We start from the raw sequence: 24,352 nt of genomic DNA on the forward strand, positions 1-24,352 counted from the left end.
TACAGCTATCCAAATTTGTGGAAGTTGATAAGTTTAGTCACAGATGCCATACTAGACATTCACCTGAGGCCACTCTTTGATCAAAGAGTGAGAACATTGAACCCAGAATCTCTGGAATAAAACAAAGAACTGCAGATGCTGAAGACTGAAACAAAAGCAGAAGTTGCTGGAGAAAATCAGCAAGTCTGGCAGAATCTGTAAGAGAAAGCAGAGTTAATATTTCAGGTCCGTTGACCTTTCTTCAACACATTGAGTTCTCTTCACAGATGCTGCCAGACTTGCTGAATTTCTCCAGCAATTTCTATTTTTGTTCCACAATATTTGGAGTTCAGAAGAATGAGAGATGATACCATTGAAATATCATACAAGATTCTGATGGGGCTTGACAGGATTGTCACAATGAAGTTATTTCTCTGTTGGGGAATCTAAAACACCGAAGCCATGGTCTCAGGATAAGGAACTAATTATTCTGAATTGAGATGAGGGAAATAATTTTCACTGAGTGAGTTAAGGATCTTTGGAGCTCTCTCTCCTAAAGGTTGTGAATGATCTATTGCCAAGTATATTTACGCATTGGATAAATAGATATAACATCTCTTAAGGAGTAAAGAAGAACAGGAAGGTAAGTGACATAGAGATAGAAAGTAATCATATTCACTGTCAGGGCAGGCTCAAGGAGTTGTACAGTATAATCCTGTTTCTTATTAACATTCCAAGGGTAAGACCCACACAATTTAGGTAGCTTAGGAGAATAACAGCCTTGACAAAAACTTGTTATTTGTTTGGGGAAAAGACAATTAAGGCAAGCATTTATTGCCCATCCCTAATTGCTGGTGGGAAGATGGTGAATTGCCTTCTTCAACAGCCACAGTTTGATACACTGAAGTGTTAGGGAGCAGATCCCACTATTCGAATGACAGTGATGGCATTTTCCAGGTCAGGATGGTTGTGCCTCAGTAGGAAGCTAGCAGAAATAGAGTGCTTTTGTTTTGACTTGACCTTGTTCTTCTTGGTTGTAGATGTCACAAGTTTGGACAGTACTATCTACCAAGCCTTGAACATTTATTACCAAACATTTTGTAGATCTTATTCATTGCAGCAACTGGACATCAATATGGAAGGGAACATTCAAAGTGGTGAATGAGGTGCCAATTATTTGGGTTGCTTTGACCTGAATGATATCAATCTTCTTCAGAGTCGTTGCAGTCAAACCATAGAGGCACAGAAATGTCTTAGTACAGAAAGAGGCCATTCAGCCCATCCTGCCTGCTCTAGGTAAATCATTCCAATTCCAATTCCACTTTCCATTATTTGGTCCATAGTCCTGCCTAGTTACAGCACTTCAGGTGCAAATCCAAATTCCTTTCAAATGAAATGAAGGTGTCTGTTTCAACCGTCTAACTGAGCAGTAAGTTCCAGACCCCATCACCCTCTGGGTGAAATAAATTTCATACCATTCCCATTTGTTGTATATTCCTTTACATTGTTATTGCCCCAAATTCATGATGCCATGCTTCTCTGGGCTGAATTCTATTTGTCACTTTTCTGCCCACTCATCCAAACCAATGATACCTGCTTGGAGCTCACAGCCATGCCCTACAACAACCCAGCCAGTCTATGTGTCCACCACCAATATTCAAGTCATACTACCCACATTTAAATCTAAATTATTAATATATACAACAATTAGCAAGAGACCTTGGTCCCGTGGAAAAACGTTAGAACCTGCTGTGCTTTCGCAGAAACATCCATCAAACACTGTCCTTTATTCCTCTCTGGTAGACAAGCAGGAGGCTAGAAGAACACAGCAAACCAGGCAGCATCAGGTGGTGGAGAAGTCAGCGTTTCAGGTGTAACTCTTCTTCAGGACTCAGAAGACCGTGAAGAAGGGTTACACATGAAACGTTGACTTCTTCACCTCCTGGTGTTGCCTGGTTTGCTGTGTTTTTCCAGCTTCCTGCTTGATAACCTTGGAGTCCAGCATCGCCAGGATTTTTTGTCTCTAACTAAGTTTATTCTTCTCTGAGCCAATTTTGAATCCAACACCCATACTCCCTTGAATCCCATGAGCTTTGAATTTTCTGAGCAGTCTGTCTTGTGGGACCTTGCGCTTAAATCTATTTAGACAACATCCACTCTATGACCATCAACAATCCTCCTGTTACTTTCTTAAAAAAGTAAATTAAGCGAGTAAAACATGACCTCACCTTAAAACATGCTGAATATCTTTGATTAATTTCCAAGGAACAACTAATCCTATCCTCAATACTAATTCCTGTAATTTGCTCTGAGGTCAGACTGACTGGCCGATAATAATTTGGTCCATCCCTCGTCCCCTTTCTGAATAACAGTACAATGTTTGCAGATCTTCAGTTATCTGGTACCACCCCTACATATAATGAGGATTGGAACATTCCCTGAGAGTATCCGTTATTTCCTCTAAACCTTCCTTAAACAGCCTAGAGTACCATTCATCCAGCACTGGCGATTTATCCACCTTCAAGGGAGATCAGTCCCTCAAATACTTCCCTTCTCATTATGCTTATTTTGTTTAATATTCCACATGTCTCCTAATTAACTAGAATATCTGTATCATCCTTTTCATTTGTGATGGCAAAGACAAAGTATTCATTTAGAAGCTTACTCACATCATGTACACTGTAAGAGCCATGTCTTTTTCTTTTCAGCCTTTAAAAGCTATAGATTGCAAGGAAGAAGAGCTGTTTTCAAACACAGCGTTTTACAAGGATGCGTACACAGCAAGGAATTCTGGTACTCAGCTAACTGTGCGTGTTGGAACTGGAAACAAGAAAGATACAGACACAGCGAGACACAATAAAAATGTGTGCTTTTTTGTTCTCCACAGCAGAAGTGCTGCCTGTTCTCTGCAGTAAAAAAAACTGTTCAAACATGAAGAAAACCAATTAACTTGCCTTCAGCATTTGCTGTGAGCTGTGAGTTTTGAATTGATAATTCAAAGCCATTTCCTAAGTGGATCAGTCATTCTGTACTCATCACTGTCAGTAGAAGCTAAGCATGCACACAATACATTAAAAGTTCAGGCTTGTTGCAACTAATTTCAAGCATCAAATTTCTAAACACATTACTTTAGCTCTGAACACTTGCAAAATCTTCAAAATAAGTTTATCTTCTTTACAAAAATTAACATTTACAATCATAGTGAAAATGAATTATTAATATTCAACTTTCGTCATTTGACTTGATTATCTGAGACTTCAACTGACTAAAATTGAATACAAAAAAGACAAATACTGACCTGAACTGAGTGCCATGATAATGCTAGGTTCATGAACACATTAGTTATCAGGGACTAGTCTAGCTATCAACTGGAATTCAGCTATCAAGGGGAAATTGTCTGTCAGCCTCAGAATATTGGCCTCAAATGGTGCTTTAACTGATATTATAGGGTAGCTGGCATGGGTAGCCAGAACTAACTTTCCCTTACCCTGAACCCAGACAAGATTGGTCTCCCCAATATTGGGTAGGTAGCAGTCAGGTGTTGCACTTCCAGTGTTTGCATGGGAAGGTGTTATAGGGAAGGAAGGGTGCAATACCTGTTCTTTCATTTCATCCTTTCTCTCCATTCAAGGTTCCAAACACTTGTTCCAAGTGAAACAGTGATTTGCTTGGACTACTTTCAATTTAGTGTAATGTGTTTGCTGCTTATGTTGCTCCTCGACATTCAGCAGACCAAAATCTAAACTAAGTATTTCTTTTGCAAACCACGACCGTTCAGCTAGCAAGCATGACCTTGATCTTCCTGTGGCTTTTTGTTTTAATTTTCCACCAATCTCCAACACTGCCTTTTCTTTCCTTGACCTGCTACAGCATTCCAGTGAAGCTCAGCAAAGCTTGAATAATGGCTCCTCATCTTTCCTCTCAACCTCTCCTGCGTTGGAACTCAGTTTTAAGTTCAACAATTTAGAACAAAACCTCTGCCTCCACCTTGTTGTTTTTTTTGATATTGTTTCTTTCTTTTGGTCTTCACATTATTGAATCATAGAGTTTTACAGCAATGAAAGAGACCTTTCAACCCATTCTGTCTGTGTTGGTCTTAAACACCTATCTACTCTCATCCTAATTTCCAGCATTTGATCATTGCCTTGGATGCAATTTTGTTTAGTGTTGATCTAAAAATCTTTTAAATGTTTGATGCCACCCGTTAGACAGTGATTTCCGATCCCCACCACCCTCCAGATGAAATGAATATTCCTGAAATCCCTTCCAAACCATTTGTTCCTTACCTTAAACATATGCCATATACTTATTTGGACTTTGTACTGAAGGGAAATTTTCTTCCTGCCCACCCTAACTGTCCCTCTCATAATTTTGTATATCTCATCAGGACTCCCACCAATCTCCCAGCATTCTCCGCTCTAAGGATAATTATCCCAGTCTGCTTAGTGTCTCTTCATAGCTGAATCACTCCAGCTCAGGCAACATCACGATGGATCTCTTCTGCATCCTCCCCAGTGAAATCACATTCTTCCTACAGTGTGGTAGGAACTGCACATGGTACTCCAACTGAGATCCAACTAACATCTTTGTGTACCTCCACCGTAACTTACCTAATTTTGTATTCAATGAAAACCAAGGTCCCTATGATCCTCTGTACTTCCAAGGGTCTTACTATTCCTTGTGTTCTTTTTATCTTGTTAGTCCTCTCAAATTGTACCATCTCTGACTTTTCTGAATTAAATTCCATTTGCTATTGTTATGACCACCTAAATCATCTATAGTTTTCCTCCTTGCTATTTATCACACCAGCAATGTATGTGCCTGTTGCATATTCACTGATCAAACCTTCTGCATTCCCATCTAGATCATTAATGTATCCAACAAACAGCCATGGACCCAAACCCTGCGGTATGTCACTGGACACAGGCTTCCACGAAAGCAACCTTTAAACCTCTACTCCTCCCATTAACCCAGTTTTGGATCGAATTTGTTAAATTGCCCTGGGCGCTTCCTTTCTTGATTAGTCTAGCAAGCAAGACTTTGTAAAAAGCCTTACTCGAGTCCATGTAGACAATGTCTATTGCACTAGCCTCATCTACACATCTAGTCGCCTCCTCAAAAATGTCAATCAAACATGTCAGACATGGTTTCCCCAACAAAGCCATGCTGACTACCCCTTGATTAATCCTTTTCTCTCACAGGGGAGAGTAATTCTGTCCCTCAGAACTTTTTCAAAAAGTATCCCTACCACAGATTTTGCATTCAAATGGCTACTATATAGCCATTAACCTGCCATCAGGCCAGACTTAACAACTGTTTCTTTACCCATTCCACTGTTCTTAGCTTTTACATCATTGTTAGTTCTTTTCTGCTGCTCTCTATCCTATTACAGACCTTCCCTTTGATTCCCCACATTCTACTAGCTTAAAGACTCAGACATTTCCATCTTCCTTCTGTTCCAAGGAAATGTGAAGTGTTAACTGCTTCTCTCCGCAAATACTGTCCAACCTGTTGGACACTTCTGGCAATTTTTGTTTTTATTCATGATGAATTTGTTGTTTATATTTTCATGAACTTTCATTATTTTTTGTGTTACTCAAGGCAAAGATCCTGGAGTCTGTTTTTTATCCAATAAAGCCCTGACATATTTATGAATCGTATATCTGTTTTTCTCAGGAAGGCATTCTTGCCTATGGATGCAAAGATCTCAGCTTTAAATCCTACCCCTCAATTTGATTTGCACTAATTTGATACTTCAGTGCAATAATGAGGGAAAAGTGCATTGGCAGAAGTACAAACTTTTTAACGAGATTTTAAACCCAAGTCTCTGCTGCCTCTTCAAAATGGCAAAGAATTTTGTGATTCTATTTGAACAAGGAAGTTATTCCGTTGACTGTAGCCATTTACTGTTCTCCATCAGATACAAAAATTCATCAGCCTTTATTCCCAGTGCTGCTTGTAGGTCCTTTCCTTGATATAAATTAGCAACAACAATTGCCTTGGTGAGTGATTCCAGTTTGTAATTTGGGAAGTGATGAGGAGCTAAAATATGTGAGACTTGGTATATACAAATTCTTTCTTTACGTTTCCTGAGTCATGAAGAGTTTAGCTGGTTATATGTCAGAAACCATCCTCGCAATGAACAAATATAATTTAAAAATTACACTTTTTCAAAAATTTAGAAGTATTTGTACAGTCAATACAGAAGTTAAATCTAGAAACTAAAATGCTACATGTTGTGGATTTTACATAAATAGAAGTGCAATCTGAAGCAATTATTAATTAGAATGCAGGATTAAAACATTGGAAGTTGGAATTCTGACAGCCAACAAAACTTAAACTAACTTATTAGTCTTTGTCCTTTACTCTAAAAACCATAAGGTTTAAGTGGAGTTAAGAAATGCCCAATTTAATTTACAATAAGTAACAAGAAAGTCTCATTCCTTTCCTGGCCAAGTGAGATTTGAAATACTTTTCAACTCTGCTCATAGTATACAGAGCACAGTTCAAAACAAGTACAAATTGAAAACACTGTACAATTGTTCATGCAATTTTTCACCATGGAATGCTTTGCAGGAAGGGCACTTAACGTGTGAGGTGTGTCACACCCAGATGCTGTCACCTTCCCACCTCCACGGGAATTCAATTCTAGGGGACAGAGCATGGTCAACCTTCCTGCCCTGCCATAAATTGAGGCCTTTCGGGTGAATCATAGTCAATTAGGACCACTTCAGAACTTCTGCCTGCTGCCATTGGGATTAATCCAGTTTCACATGGGCCTCAGACATACGGTGTGCCTGATAGGTCTCCTTTGCAGGCAGCTTGTCACCTTGGTGTGGGATCCAACCTCCTGTCTGTTAGTCAAAGGCAATCAGTGTCTGGTTGAGGCACTGGGCGTAAGGAAGGAGATGTCTTTTTCTAATTCTATTCCCTCCTCCTATCCCAATTTCCAAGTGAAGGAACCTGCACGCCCGCAATCACAACTTACTCACCTTCACTCTGGGTCCTGAATCATCCTGTGACTCTACGTAGCACTTTCCCAAACAGCCATGACCTCCGGCATGGCGACGCAGAAAGTGAGCACCACCAGCCTCAGATTGGTGCAGCTCCTTTTGGTCAGGAGTTCATCCTGCAGGAATCCGATGCCAGGGGAAGGTCAGCTGATGGCTTTCTCACTGCCTGACTGGCATTTGGCTCAGTGTACCTTGCCCAGGAGAGGCAACATGCACCTTTCGCTGGCTCACACGGGTGAAACCCCCAACAACTCAACAAGACTCTGCCCTACTTTCTCTTACCTCAGCCACTGACCTCACTGGAAATACATCATGAGATATGTGAAATGTATCCAGTAAAAACAAAAATCAACATAGTAGGATGCCTGGGTCATTTGATGCACCAAACAAAGCTTCAGAACCAGCATCAGGTTGAACCATGTCTGTTGTGCTGGGCAATTCTACTGCAATCACTGAGCTGAGGAAGAGACACTCAAATTCACATCTAATGTGTGCACACTCCACTGGAGGCCACTTAGTGTTTTGTGCCACACTAATGTGTTTTAAAGGATTTTTCTTGCAGAAATTATTTAATGTCATAGATACAATTCAAAGTTTCTACAGTTTCTGTCAGTGAAACAAACTACATTTGGATTAAATTAGCAGGCTGGATTCAATTACAGAAAGAATGCAGCATGTTATTATCTTTCTCGTAACGATATTAGGAACAGATCATCTTATACATCATTAGCAATTTCAACTCAACATTGTTAAAATGCTGTGGCTTGGAATGAATTACTGTTGCAGAAAACATCAGTGACAGTAACCAGTCATCTGTTGAAGCCAAAATTCTGTAAACTCAAACTGGAATGATGCTGTAAACTTGGTACATGTAAATGTTACATTCTTTTCCATTTTCCATAACATCCATGAGCATGCCGTCTTGTATGTGACACTCTGAGTGTCGCTAATTATAACAGATAAGAATTTGCAGCTCTTTCAACACATGCCTGGCATAATTTCAAAAGGAGTACATTAAAAGACTTGCAAATCAGACCATTCCCAAGTATTACTTCGGGAATTCTATAGAGCCTTTTAAGGAATGGCAGCAGAAAAGGAGGAGCTTGAGTTGGGACCAGAGTGGGAATGACTACTGTTGGAGGAGCTTGGGCCAGTTCTTCTAACTTCCCATCCACAGCAGCAAAATGTCTGGTCATACCAACTGGTCATTTTAGGTTTGTGCTTTAGATCACTTCCTCCAAATTTAAAAAAAATGAAATCAGTAGCTTTTCAATATTTTTACAGTATCTGACAAAGAGGGCAGAGCAGTCAGCTTTTTTTTTAAGCTTTCTAAGGAATAGCTAACTACACTTCCTGAGTTACTACTTAGAAAGCTGAAAGAACTGACTGCTCTGCCCTTTTTGTCAGGTACACGATAAAAGTTACGGTTTCTCGCTGTGGCACATCGGAACTGGCGGTCGATGAGTTGAGCATCATACCCCCTTCTTATGAGGTCATCCTTGAGTACTTCCAAGTGCCCGTCACATTCCTCCTCAGAACAGATCCTGTAAATGTGTAGGGCTTGTCCATTTGTGATGGCTGTTTTTTAATATGTTTCAGGTGGAAGCTGGAGAAGTGCAGCATCGTGAGGTTATCCGTGGGTTTGCAGTAGAGTGAAGTGCTGAGGTGCTCATCCTTGATGGAGATGTATGTGCCCAAGAATGAGACAGATACTGGAGAATAGTCCATGGTGAGTTTGATGGTGGGATGAAACTCATTGATATCACAGTTGTTTCAGTGACTCCTCACCATGGCTCCAGAGGAAGAAAATGCCGTCAATATATCGGGTGTATAGTGTTGGTTGGAGATCCTGCGTAGAGAAGAAGTCTTGTTCGAACCTGTGCATGAAGATGTTGGCATATTGGTTGCAAATTTGGTCTCCAAGGCTGTTCCTTTTCCCTAATGAATAACTGGCTGTCAAAGGTGAAAGCGTGGTCAAGGATGAAGCGAATGAGTGGTAGCATGGTGCTCGGAGATTGGCAGTTGTTGGTATTGAGTACTGAGGCTGTTGCCATGATGCCGTCATTGTGGGGGATGCTGGTGTAGTGTGCTGAAACGTCCATTGTGACAAGCAATGTTCCTGGTTTGACTGGTCTGTGGATGCTGAGTTTCTGTAAGAAATCCATAGTGTCGCGACAGAAACTGGGGATCCCCTGTACAACGGGTTTCAAGATGTCTTCAACATAGTCAGAGAGGTTCTCACAGAGGGTCCCTTTGCCTGATACGATGGGACGTCCAGGTGTGTTGACTTTGTGTATCTTCGGCAAACAGTAGAAGTCGCCTACGTGAGAAGTACATGGGATGAGGGCGCATGGGGAACTCTGAAGGACTGGATTCAAAGTCCTGATCAATATGTTTAGTTCACGGGTGTGCACTTTGGTTGGATTGGTTGGTAGTTGCCTGTAGTATTCCTGGTTATTCAATTGTCAGTACACTTCCTTGCTGTAATCTGTTCTATTCTGAATGACGATGGCTCCTCCTTTATCTGCTGATTTGATGACTATGTTGTGATTGGTTTTGAGAGCGTGGATGGCGTTACGTTGTGAACGGGTGATGTTCTGGTCTATTTTGTGCGTGCAGCTGATGAATCTGGCATTTCTATATTTCCTGATGGTTTGAGCATACATGTCAAGGCCATGGCAGCGACCCTCCGGTGGGGTCCAAGTTGACTTCTTCTTTAGTCACTCCTCTGTGGATCCCAGTGATGACTGTTCCGGTTCCTCGGTGGGTTCGTTGGGATCACTGCCGGCATCTTGAAAGAATTCTCATTCATCTGATGGATTCCTCTATGTCTGCTGCAAGCCCTATGGGTCCATTTTCATTGTGGGGCAAAATTGAGACCCCCTGCTAAGAACTTCAATGTGTTCTGGTTGAAGGGTGTGGTCCAATAAGTTGACGACTGACTTCCCCGCAGTGATAACATTTTCCGCTATGGTGCCAGGATGGGCTTGGCTACTGTTGGTGGTGATGCCAAGTATCTCCAGTTTCTTGTTCTTGGGACACATATATGTGATGTAGTTTTGTCACCTTGCCTGTTTGAGAATGTCCCGTAACTGTACTGCTGTATCCTGTGTGCAGGCTGAGAGTGTGGACTCCATCTTAGTTTCGAGGTTGTGGCATCTGCTGCACAAGATGATTCAGAAGTTTATGAGAGATCTGGTGGCAAAGTTTCTCTATGTAGTCTGTGTTGTAGGTCAACTTGAGTGGGTTCGTGATCCATAATCCTCTTGGGATCTTTCCTGCTTTCCTGTAGAAACTTGATTTCTGTGTCGACATGTGCGATCTTCTTGAGAGATCCTCTCCACTTTGAGCTGGCAGTTAGTGGAGAGGATCTCCAAGAAGATCGCACATAATGACACAGATAACACCGGCACCTCCAAATCATATCTCACATATACATATACACATACATATACACATACTGTCTCATGGACACTCATACCCTCCCCGCACACATTCATCCACGTGCACACATACAAATATAAGTTTGTGGGGTGGATTTGTACTTGCAGAGTTACATTTTATTTTGCTCAAAAACTGCATGGATCCATGTAAGATTCTGTAAATCCACTTTTTTAGATTAGAATCAATCTGAACACTGGGGCACAGACAGCCTCACAAAGGGCACCTCACACCTTCAATGCATTATCTGGGCCAACATGAATTGTTAAAGTTCTCTTGAGAATGTAACTTTAAAAAAATTCTGGGACTTACATATGAAAGAACTGAAACAATAATGATCATTCTAAAAGATGAGAGACTTAACAATCAATCCAGGTATTTTTCAATACATAATTTCAGTTACACCACACTGTAAACATTTGCTATAAATTCTGTGTCTTATGATCTTATATTCCACAACAACCTGATGATGGAGCAGCGCTCCAAAAGCTAGTGCTTCCAAATAAACCTGTTGGACTATAACCTGGTGTTGTGTGATTTTTACCATGGTTGACCATGGTTTTCTACTCTCAGGGCAGGGTGAGCAGACCAAGCCTGAACCTGCGCAAGTGACATTATTCTGCACCACATTCTAGACACCTAAGCTTATCAACCAACATCACCTTTATCATATTAATAACGATAAGATAGTTATATCTGAGATCACCAGTGTTGTTGGCTTGAAAGGTCATCAGGTAACATTTTCTTAAACTGGTAAATTTGTACTTGAACATCTCTTTGGTTATCTGTGCTATAATCTTATTTCCTGGGGACTTTTCTCAGATAAAGTTCTTATCAAAGCTCTCAGAGGCAGATAGAAAGGTTAAAATAACATTGTTTTCATTAGAGTAATCTGAATAAATTGTACTATTTAGTATAAGAGAATATACTTTTGTCACTTTCAAAACATTTTGAGACTTCTTCTACCAGTGAATCAAATCAGTATTTAAAGAGGACACTTTCATTTTTGTGAAATATGTATAACTCTTTATTCTTTTCATATTCTGATCCTGGACAAATCTGATTTATATATTATCACTAAAGTCGATGCAATCCAATAGCTTCACTTCTGAAGATATAGTGACAAATATTAAAGCATATGAAAGTTTTTCTAATCAGCAAGGTTTAAATGTTACCATCTACATGGATGAATATGTTTACACAATAAACAGATTTATTATTGAAAGAAAAGACAATAATGGCTGTAAATACATTGCCAGCTCTCAGTAAAGAGAGAAAGCAATTTAACAGCATAGTGTGGACCCTTTACCAGTTCTGACAGACTCCCTTTAAACTACATCTATTTTTTCCTCATTCTTAAAACTTATCAAAATGGCATGAGATCATGGTTACAATGAAAATGCTTTTCACTTTACTGTTTTTTTCACTGTAAAATTCATGTGACAATAAACTCATTCATTCTTTCGTTCTGATGAATGATTAATGCAAGTCTTTCTTTTTTTACAAATAGCAACAGACACATGGAGGATGCGGTTGAATTCCCAGGCTTTGAGGGAGCAGGGATGGAGACAAATGGTTGTATAAACTCGTGCAGCCAACTCGCACAATGGTTCCCTAGCTCCATCACAGTGAGAGTCAGGATGGCTAGGCCAGTGAGGGTGCGATAGGGCTGCTCCAATAAAACCAGCATTTTGAAAGGCATTTTTAAGGCTGAGTGTCAAAAACCGATTGTAATTTTCCAGTCAGCCTCCAGATCCCAGCGGGTCTTCAAGGTACAGGGTGGCTGCCTTGAGGCAGGTTTCTGGTGGCAGGCTCGGGGACCAGTCTTCCAGACAGGCTTTGAGACCCCATCAGTCTGGCTGTCTTGAGGCTGTTGGCCTGGTGCTGAAGATTTGTAAAAGTAGAACCTCAAATTGGTGATACCCTCTCTCTTACGTACTGAAAAGGCATCCTGTTGTTTCTCCAGCTTCAAAAACCTATCCTCCAACTGTAATTGGATGGCGACACAGCTCCCTGGTCATTCATTCAGCAAAAATCATGGATGGATGACTGTGTCGTGTATGGTATGGGCTTCAAATCTCCAATTGACCAAACACAGAAAGGCTCAAAAGCCCATGGAGAAAATCCTGCTTCTCCTGCATTTTCTACTCCTGGAGCAGATTTGTTCTTTTCATAGCAGGTAAATGATATTTTGAAAAAAAATGTAACATTGATGTAGTGGTAATGTCACTGGATGAGTACTCCAGGACCACAGGCAAAATTCTGGGGACATGGTTTCAAATCTTGCCAAGGTCAGTGGAGAAATTACAAGCCAATTTAAAAGAGTAATCTGGATTGGACAGCTAGTTTAACAGCAACAACATAACCATGGTTAGACATATCTATCTGGGTCACTAATGTCCTTTACAGAAGATCTGCCATCCTATAGGGGCGGCATGGTGGCTCAGTGGTGCTGCCTCACAGTGCCAGGGACACAGATTCGGTTCCAGCCTCAGGCGACTGTCTGTGTGGAGTTTGTATATTCTCCCTGTATCTCCTGGTGCTCTGGTTTCCTCCCACAATCCAGAGATGTGCAGATCAGGTGAATTGGTCTTGTTAAGTTGCCAGTAGTGTTAGGTGCACTAGTCAGGGATAAACGTAAGGGAATGGGTCTGGGTGGGTTACTCTTTGGAGGGACTTGATGGCCCAGAGGGCCTGTTTCCATACTGTAGGGAGTCTAATCTAATTAGAAATGGTTGTTTATGGTCAAATTTAATACATTGCCAGGAATTAGCTGCCCAACATTGAGTTATAGTTATAAATTCAGCTAGGCTGTTATCATGATATGACAAATATTTATGAATATCAGTGAGACCACAAGAAGGAAGAACTGTTTTAATTGCTCTTATCCACTTATGTTATTCTTTCTGGTATCATTTGATTTTTTTTGAAAATAAAGATGCAACACTGGCCATCATAAGTTGTGTCACATGCAGAGCAGGTAATGGTGATTCTTATGTTAGACTGGAGTATGATTTTCATGTCACAGATACTGTGGTAACATTATCTGATTTTTGCCTAAAAGCATATTAAAATCATTTTTCTATGATGTACAAAAGTGTCGTGAAATTCTACATGTCTTTCACTAAATATCATTGTTAAACAACAGAATTTAGTTTTCATATTTGCCTATTATTTAACATCATTAGATAATTCTACTGCTCATTGTATGTAAAGAACAAGCTCCAGCCTGTGGGAAATGAATGGAAGGATTTATTATCTTTGCAATACATTTAAGCCCAAGAGAACATTAGGATAAATATTGACCATAATTCTTTGGTTGCAAGATAAGCAGTTATCCCTCAGGTAACAAAAGAATCCTTGAGCAGGTAGTTATAACTTAATTACATCTGTAACCTGGAGCAATGATTCACTCTGATAGCCTTTGACTGCAGTCATTATTTCCCTTTTCTTCAGCCAACATGATTTTTAAAAACAATTGACAAAAGACATCTGTGGCAGGAATCTTTCACAAGAAAAAACTCAAAGAATAATCTCAGTTCATTTTAACCAGTGCATGAAAATGTTGGCCACTTTATATTTAGGAAAGTCACTTTTTTATTATCTGAATTCCCAGGACCTTGAAGTTCCTAATGGGCGCAAGACACATACTAGACAAATATATAAAATATTTCTAAGCTGCTTCCTACAGAAAAGCAGTCTTTAATATAGAGATAATCTATTAGTGACTATATTTATTTGATCTGCTTTACCTCGCTGCTGGTTTGATCAAAATGGCCCTGAACATCATCTCTTCTGGTGTGCCCTTCCGCACATCAATGCATTGTATGAAGGGGTGAATACCAGCAAGTACAAAGCCCTTCTGATAAAATTCATGTAGCTGAGCAGGAAGATGATGTAAGGAAGAAAGCTTGATGGCAGCTGACTCTGTTATCTCTGAAGATAAAGCACATGAAAGAGAAAGCAGATCATTAGAAATCCAAAGAACTAACATTTTTAAAACATCCAGTGAACCAGAATATTTCTACCCATTTATTTGAAACCATAAGGTTCCCTAGAATAACCCTCATCCTGTTACATTGTCTTTAAAAAATGACAGTGGTTATTTACAGCTCTTAATGAATCACATCCACTATATATAAAGTACAATTATATATAAAGTACAATAATATATCTGAAGCATTAAATTCTGACTTGAAACAATTTCTAGATCACTTTTCATTTACATACTTTACACAATAATTAACTACATTTAATTAATATATATTATTTAAATTCACTGCACTTAATTATCATGTTCCAAGGGTTTGTGAGTATCGCTATCACCCACAGAAACAGTAATTTTAATTGAAGTAGAATTCATTAGCATCATCTTTCACAAAAAAGTACAAAGAAATTTATTTTACTTATTCAGTTCCCCTGCCAATCGTGCCATGAAGTACTGCATATTGATCTCTCCGTTTCATTGCTAGTGCTACTGCTAAATGATAAGATATTCAAACTTGGAAAACATGCTCCTGAACCTATATGATGTCCCAAAGCATTGAATCATGGGACAGAAGGAGGTCAGTTGGCTATCTGTATTCAAAGGCATTAAGGGGGCACACTAGTTCTTTCCCACAGCAAGATTGTCCAACCTCGTGCTCAAAGCTGAGGAATTTAACTTCTGTTCTGCTTTGAGCAATTTCGAATTCCTGGGGGTTTCCACAAGTATTTGGACTGGGTTGTGTTTTTAGTATTGTTGCGTTGTTGTTGACTAAATTCATTAGTTCAGCTTCATTAATATCAGTAGATCCATGCAGATTAACAGTAACAAGAAAATGACTGAAACTTCATTGTTATATATGTATATAGTACCGGCCTCTCCCTGTGCAGCAGATAAGACTTTGCAACATTAGAATGGCTCATCGTGGGATGAAATAATACATACTCCTGATGCATCTTGTTTGGGCTGAGGAGGTGGAGGAATGAAAATGTGTCATATCCCAATAATAGCCAGGTAACCCACAGTATGTAGGGAAATAATTATAGATACTCCAGAAATATTTGTTTTTTGAAGTGGTGAATTTCTGGGTTTGTCAGTATTAGAGAGCAATAGATGACTTGTCCATACACAAAGGCTGCAAAAGATACAAAATACAAACTTACACTTATACAGTGCCCTTTCTGACAACCAAGGGTTTTACAGCCAATGTAAGTGCAGTCAGTGCTCTAATATAGGAAATATAGCAGCAATTTGTGCTAAATCTCACAAAGAATACCTATTTTTATGATGCTGATTGACATATATTTGCCAGAATACCAGAGATAACTCCCCTCCTCTTTTTCAAAACGATCACTTGAAATATTTTATGTATAACTGAAGGGTCAGGCAGGATTATGTTTTAACATCTCCTCCAAAGGACACCAACTGTTTGTAGTCAGCATTCATAGTGCCTCTGGGTCTGCAGTCTGCCAGGAAGCTGGAGCAGAGGCTGCAAAAACAAGATATTCTGTTCCTTACCTTATTCCAGCTTGAAGCTGAGCTTCTCCCTGTTCCTTGACAGTAAAGGAATCAGGGCTAGGCGGTGTACCCAGTACCTTTGTTTGGATTCCCATCAGCATTTTTCTATATTCTGCACCATCAGGTTCCTCCTCTGTTATCTGCAGCAGTGTTTCTACCATGCCTTCTGGTGAGCTGGCAAATGAAGAATGCTTTATTCCTGGTGCAACTGAACCTACTCCACTGACTCACCATCTGCTGATCTCTGTTCCACATTAATTTCAAAGGATTGTGCAGTGCCAATTCTGAACTCACGGCTATGAATGTCTGGTTAAGTGACGGAGCTGTTATGTGAGCATATCAGCTTGTAGCACCATAGGAGCTGCTGCTCATGATGAAGCATGCTGCCACCATCCACTTTATGTGAAGGAGACTACAGGGCCTGCTTGGTCTAGTGTGATAGAGAATAACCACTTCCTGGTCTAACTAGAGAAGCCTTTTAACAAGATATAATTCATTTCATGTTGTCAACTAGTTGTAAGTTATATTGGTAAGATAGACATTGTCACAGAGACTTTGATGAAGATCAGATGTCAGGTCTCACTCATTTGAGTACCTAAGCTCCTTTTCCCACAGGGCCATATGGCATCATCATGGTAAGTGGTACTTATAGCACTGCTCAGTATTAACCCTTTTAGACTGATATACAACATGGGTCTTGTCATTAGTGCTGTGTTATTTCTCTCTTTCCATTTTCTGAGGTTCCAGTTGCTCTGTAGGCAAGCAGGGAATCAGAAAGGTCGGATTGGCATGAGGATGACAGTGGGGCGAAACACAACAGATTTATGCACGAGGCAAAAAGCCGAAAAAATTATGGATGCTGGAAATCTGAAACAAAAAGAGAATTTGCTGGAAAATCTCAGCAGGTCTGGAATCACCTGTGGAGAGAAATCAGAGTTAACGTTTCAGGTCCAGTGGCATTTTTCAGAATGGAAGAAGGGTCTGAAGAAGATTCTGAAAAAGAGTCACTGGACCTAAAACCTCCCACTAACCAAACCATGGCATCTCTTCTTCCCACCATCTGCACATCTAATGCATCCAGTGTTGCATCCATCACCATGCAATACTGTCTCTGCGCTGGTATCAACTTTGCAATAATTGCAGCAGTATTGTTGAATGCAGCTTCCCTTTACAGTGCAAGATGGTGTCAAAGAAAAAGCATAATAAAACAGAACATAACATCATAAAACAGTGTTCTGATGAAGGGTCACTGTACTCAAAATATTAACTCTGCTTTCTTTCCATAGATGTTGCCAGACCTGCTGAGTTTTTCCAGAAATTTCCAATTTTATGCCTGTTAGCTAATGTCATTATTACCTCTGTGATTCAAATGACTCTGGTGGATTAGAACAAAACCCTCTGATGCTTGAAAAATATCTAATCACCAGCTTTAATCCATTTTTGACAGGCACTCAGCTTTGGAATTGAAATGAGCACCTCATGTTATTTCCTTCTCAATGAGCAGTCTGTTCTTTCGATAGCTGTGACCATGATCAATGCTTGGTTGAGTTTTAACTGCAAATGAGTTTTAATATACAGAACAACCTCGATTATCCGAACATCAATTATACGAACTGCGGATTGTCTGAACAAAATCTCAAGGTCCTGTAAAAATGTTACATCAAAGAGGTAATTACATTTTATAAGACGAAGTGTTAAATGTTAGTGTTGGCAAAACAACGAAACACAAGCACCTCAAGCAACAGCGACTGGATATTTTTTTCGAAAAATAATAACCAACCTCTATCCCAATGAATTTTATTTATGCAAAGGAAGATTTTATTTATAAAATATCATAATTTTTAAAGAAATGTCCAGTGTTTGTACATATTTTATCGATTGAATTAAATAAGAACTCTGTAAGCGTGTTTTTTAATGCAATTTTGTTCAGTATGGTTTCCTTGGTTTATGATCAGATCCGTTATCTGAACACAATATTCCCCGCCCATTTCAATTGGATAATCTAGTTTGTTCTGTAATAGGAATCTATTCAGATATTGTGTTCGGATAACTGATCTGATCGTAAACAAAGGAAACCATACTGAACAAAATTGCATAAAAAAGCACGTTTACAGAGTTCTTATTTAATTCAATCGATAAAATATGTACAAACACTGGACATTTCTTTTAAAAATCATGATATTTTACAAATAAAATCATCTTTTGCATAAATAAAATTCATTGGGATAGAGGTTGATTATTATTTTTCGAAAAAAATATCCAGTCGCTGTTGCTTGAGGTGCTTGTGTTTCGTTGTTTTGCCAACACTAACTGAATGACAGTTTCAGGAAGTTTTTTTCAATGAATCCTCCTTTCCCCTCTGTAAATGTTACATAAAAGGTTGAACACCTACTCAGTCAATTATATTTTCTAATGTTCAGAGATGTTACTACACACCCTGGAGCAGGTGGGACTTGAACCTGGCTTCTTGGCTCAAAGGCAGGGGCAGTACCACTGTACCTCTACTCTGTCAATTAATTAATCAATTAACCCAATCATATGCTTAAATATTTCTTATGTTAACAGATTCATGTTTAAGTACTTGTTATATTGAATAAAAGAACTTTTGAAGACAATGCAAACAATCTTTCAGTGAAACTAATAAAATGTAAACAAAATTATGCTTCCACAGTCTATATCTCACCAGTTAATAACATCGATCGGTAACAAAATTGAATATTTAATATAATAATTCATATTCCATTTCTTTCTTTGAACAAAGCAAAAAAAAACTATAAGATTTCACCACAAAGAGATCCAAGATCAGTTTGCCTTGTTCATGTGTTTTTTTTAATAACCCGCCATGCAACTCAGCATCCCTCTCCAAGGATCTCTAATAATTCTTTGGAGGCAGCTCATTTTTTCTGAAACAGAGTAAGAAGCAATAATTTGCATCAAGCCACTTTATTTTGGAAATCATTTTACTTTTTAATGTTTCCTTTATGGTGGAAAGGTCAATCCTCAGCTCTTTCTCAATAGGTATCATTTATCCAATGTGCATTGTTCCAAAGAAAATAGGGTTAGCAGTATAACATTCTATGGGTAAACATCTCTCAAATTTCTCTTTGCATAAGATAGAATATGGGATAAGTACACTCTGGTCTCTGCAGTTTCTACTCATGCCAACGTTTAAGCAGCTAAATTGCTTTTAACTACTGTTTTGATTTTCCTGACTTTCCAAGCCAGCATTCTTCTCCACCAAGAATATGAATAACTCTACTGTACTTGAGTAGAAGTCTGGAAAATTAGCATAAGGTTAGCATATAACAATCCTTTTTAGCAATGATAAAGGATTAAGTTTAATACATCTGGGTGACCCATGGCTAAAAACTTGAGTGTACATTTTCCCGAATTTAATTTCGTTATTGTTTTACTCGCTTCAAGAGTTCTTCAACAGTGGCATTTTTCATCAATTGCTCAGTTCCCCTACATCAGAAGTGACATCAGGTTTAGTCTGAGTACATAGCCAGTTTAACAGTTCAATCAAACTTCTCAACTGGTCTGTTTCTTCCCTGATTGCAAAATCATGTTTCAGTGAGGACGTGACCCAATTTATTGGGATTTGATTAATACTTCTCAAGTAGGTTGATCCCAAGTGATTCCTGCTCAATGTCTAACTCTATATATTTACAGAGTACCAGAATCTGACTACCAATCTTAAACTCCTTTTCTATTTTATCTATTATGCATTACTCAGATTCCATTGAAACTCCCCAGAAAATCACTCATGTCCACCATAAAGATGCCTCCCAGCTTCTCTCTGATGATTCCAGTCAAACATTGTTGGGTCTATTTTGAGGTGAATATGTTTTGCTTTCAGCAAGATGGCTCAACCTGGGAAACACAATACCTTCTGACAATAATGACACTCTCTCACACACTGTCGCGCATACTCATGCACTTACTCTCTCTCACACATTCAGTTGCTCACCCACTTTATCACACACTCTCACACACACACACACACACACACTCAGGGATTGGATATCAATAGGGTTTGGGAGCGGGGGCGTAGCAGGCTTCAGCTGAACTGTACAGGACACTATGAACATGAAAGGGAGTAGCAACATTACTGATTCTGACCTATCCTAAAGGTTGGTCAATGATTGTTGTCATTCAGCCATTGGCTGTTTAGCTAGTCAATAGGGATGCTCTGCACCAATTGACTGCTGTGGGTACTGCCCATCCTGATTGACAGCATATTTGATCAAGGAGTGCAGTCCTGACGTGTCACACTTTGGAAAATGTTTTCCTGGGCCCTGCTGAATTTTCTCAACACCATTACAGGTTCAAGAGTTGTGTCACCCAAATTTCATTATGCAACTCCACTGAGGGCTGTAACCCAGGGTTTGGAAAGCCCTGAACTAGGGCTTTATATTGCCTGACAATATAACAGGTCCACAGCCGATACCATATCCCTAGCCCTGCACTCATCGCTGGGATATCTGGACAAACAAGGCACCTATGTCAGACTCCTGCTTACTGACTACAGCTCCGCCTTCAGCACCATTATCCCCTCAAACTGATCTCAAAACTCTGAAACCTTAGCCTTGGGTCTCCCCTCTGCAATTGGATCCTCAGTTTCTTGACCCACAGACCACAATCAGTGAAGATGCTAACTGCACCTCCTCCACAATGACACTCAGCACTGGAGCCCTCCAAGGATGTGCCCTCAGCCCCCTATTGTACTCCCTGTACACCCATGACTGTGTTGCCAAATTCTGAATGAGCACCATCCACAAATTCTCTGATGACACCACCATGGTAGGACTGATATCTAACAATGATGATTCAGAATACAGAATGGAGATAGAGGGCTTGGTGACATGGTGGAATGAGAACAGCCTCTCTCTTAACGTAGGCAAAACTAATCATTGATCTAATCATTGATCTCTATATCAATGGCGCCCCAATCTACATCAATGGAGCTGAGGTTGAGAGGATGGAGAACGTCAAGTTCCTCAGAGTGATGATAACCAACAACCTGTTCTGGACTTCCCACGTAGATACGATGGTCAAGAAGGCACAACAACACCTCATCTTCCACAAGTGCCTCAAGAAATTTGGCATATTCGTAAGGACACTCACCAACTTCTATAAATGCACCAGTGAGAGCATACTATCTGGGTGCATAACGGCCTGGTATGGCAACTGGTCTGCCCATGACCGTAAGAAACTACAGAAAGTTGCTGTGCAGCTCGAACCACCACAAAAGCCAACCTTCTATCCATAAACTCCATTTTACATGGCTCACTGCTGTGGTTAGGCTGCCAACATCATCAAAGACCCCTCCCACCTGGTAATACTCTCCTACAACCTCTTCTGTCAGGAAGAAGGTACAGAAGCCTGAACACACGGACTAGCAGGTTCAGGAACAGCTTCTACTCAGCCATTATTAGATTGATGAATGGACTCTGTAATTTCAAATAATGCTGATCTTGCTAATGCTGATCTCGCCTAGTGCATGCCCTGTGTGACATAACCTGTATGCCTCTGTCTAAGTCTTGTTGATCTGTACATCCTTGCTTACTCTGATCTGCCTGCACTGTTCATAAAGAAAGCTTTTCACTGTACTTAGGTACACGTGACAATAAATCAAATCAAATCTGTTAACGGGTATGTTAATCAAAGTTTTCAAGACATTAAGAGAACAGATTGGATAGAGAGAAACAATTTCCCCTTCAGGAGTGCCTCACATGAAACAGCACAGACTAAATGCCAGAAGCAGACCTTTCAGGAATGAAATCAGAAAACCTTTCTAGTTGTGACGGCTGGTGGAAGTGTAGAATCGCATTCTGCAAATGGCAGCTATTTCTAGATCAACTGGAAATTTTAAATATGAGATTGATTGCATTTTATTATCCACAGGTTTTAACAGAAATAAGATAGAGGCAGAGTCACGGGGCAGAATTTCATGCCTCTGTAGAACGTTTAGAATAGCAGACTGTGTCATAATTAGGCAGTAGGCAAAAAACACTCCATTTCCCCTGACAGAACGTTAAAGGCTTGCTATTGAGTTCTGAGAAGCTTTCACCTTCATAGTCAGGAACATGGTTTGAATTAATTAGCAGGTCATGAACACTGATTAACAATTCAGCCTCCTGGAATTTCATTCACGGGTATGATCTTGTTAGCCAGAAATGGGAAATATGCATGTTCACAACTCCTATATCTAGCTTTATACATATATTGAGGCATGGAGCCAGCAAAGGAAACTTCTATCTCCAAACTTCAATGAGGACAAATTTCTTCAGTTACTTAGTTCTTTCGTAACCATGACGTTTCTTTGCATCAAAACTCACAATGTTAACGGTGAAGCCTTTCCATATGAATTAGCTCATGAAGAGTTCCCACCATCTGTAGTCTGGTTTGTAGTTAGTGTTAGGGTGAACTGACTAGCAAACTCATCCAGTGGAGGCAGCCATACTAGCTGACACCAACAAAGTTGACCAAACCAGGCAAGGGGACTGAACTCAAAAAGGGGCTCAAATCAAAAGGGAATCCTTTGTGGTTGTGTCTTTGGTCCATGCAAGGCATTGGGGAAAAACTGTCAGTGTTTCTCCTGGTTGTGATGAAAAGTCAGTCAGCTAATCATGTGTGAGTAGCTGAGTGTCATATATTTTATATTTTACGTGTGAACCCTGATGGATGTGCAAGAGGCAACACTACTCTGTCTCTGGTAACAATGCAGAGATTATGTCCTTGAGCTTTTCATTTCTTAATTTAGCACCTAGTTCCTCCTAGTGACCATGTAGAACCTGCTTCTTTGTTGTGACTATACTGTTGCTACCTACATGGACCAGAACCATTGGATCCTGTCCCAGAATGCATTGTCCTGAACAGATGATGCCAAGCATCTTGAGTATCAGAGCTACACTCAGCCGGGCAAGTGGGAAGATATTTGCTTCGGGATTCCAAGCCTCTGACCAGCTCTATTACACTCCTGCTTTGTGTTGTACATGACTTTGGGGAGTAAGAAGGTGAGATATTTGCTTCGGGATTCCAAGCCTCTGACCAGCTCTTATAGCCACTCTGGCTAGTCTGAACATAGAACATTACAGCGCAGTACAGGCCCTTCGGTCCTCAATATTGCACTGACCTGTCATACCAATCTGAAGCCCATCTAACCTACACTATTCCATGTACATCCATATGCTTGTCCAATGACGACTTAAATATACTTTAAGTTGGCGAATCTACTACCATTGCAGCCAAAGCATTCCATACCCTTACTACTCTCTGAGTAAAGAAACTACCTCTGACATCTGTCCTGTATCTATCACCCCTTCATTTAAAGCTATGCCCCCTCGTGCTCACCGTTACCATTCTTGGAAAAAGGCTCTCCCTGTCCACCCTATCTAACCCTCTGATTATCTTATATGCCTCTATTACGTCTCCTCTCAACCTTCTTCTCTCTAACAAAAACAGCCTTAGGTCCCTCAGCCTTTCCTCGTAAGACTTTCCCTCCATACCAGGCAACATCCTAGTAAATCTCCTCTGCACCCTTTCCAAAGCTTCCACATCCTTCTTATAATGCGGTGACCAGGACTGTACACAATTCTCCAAGTGCGGCCGCACCAGAGTTTTGTACGGCTGTAGCATAACTGGTTCAGTTTCTGATCAATGCCAATGACCAGAATGTTGATAGGAGAGGATTGAATTAAAGTAATGCCCTTGAATACTAAGGGGCAAAAGTTAAATTGTTTCTTGTTGAGGGTGGTCATTGCCTGGCATGCATGTGGCACAAATGTTACTTGCTAGGTGTCAGGCCAAGCCGGGATATTGTCCAGGGCTTGCTGTATTTGAACAGTGACTGCTTCAGTATCTGAGGTGTCACATATGATACTGAACATTGTGCAATGATTGACAACCATCCCATTCTGACCTCATGATGGGGGGTGGGGGGAGGTCGGTGATGAAACACAAAAGAAATTGGTCGGATATTACACAGAGGAATTCCTGTGAAGATATCTTGGAACTGAGATGACGTTTAACAACCACATCTGTCTTCCTTTTTGCTAGGTATGATTCCAACTGAGTAGAGAGTTTGCCCCGATTCCCACTGACTTCATGTTGCTAGGGCTCCTTGATGCCACACTTTAGATCAAATGCAGCCTTGATGTCAAGAACTGTCACTCTCACCTCCATCTAGAATTCAGTTATTTTGTCCACATTTGAACCAAAGCTGCAAGGAGGTCAGGAACTGAGGGCAACAAATCTGAGTGTCACTGAGCCAGTTGTTGCTAAGTAGATGCTGCTTGATAGCATGACTGATGATACCTTCCATCACTTTACTGATGATCAAGAGTATACTGATGGGACAATAACTGGCCAGGTGGGATTTGATCTTCTTTTTGTGTACAGGACATAAACTGAT

At 40.1% G+C, this 24,352-nt stretch overlaps 1 protein-coding gene across 1 annotated transcript in view; it reads right to left on the reverse strand.

Annotated features, from left to right (window-relative positions):
* The window catches only part of LOC132816082 (raftlin-like), a 109,035-nt gene that overhangs the window by 54,522 nt on the left and 30,161 nt on the right, over positions 1-24,352 (reverse strand). The window contains exon 3 of the mRNA XM_060825512.1: positions 14,186-14,369. Coding sequence (XP_060681495.1) covers positions 14,186-14,369 — 184 coding nt within the window. The remainder of the gene's footprint in view (positions 1-14,185; positions 14,370-24,352) is intronic.

The sequence above is a fragment of the Hemiscyllium ocellatum genome, chromosome 5, assembly GCF_020745735.1.
Source record: "Hemiscyllium ocellatum isolate sHemOce1 chromosome 5, sHemOce1.pat.X.cur, whole genome shotgun sequence".
Classification (NCBI taxonomy): domain Eukaryota; kingdom Metazoa; phylum Chordata; class Chondrichthyes; order Orectolobiformes; family Hemiscylliidae; genus Hemiscyllium; species Hemiscyllium ocellatum.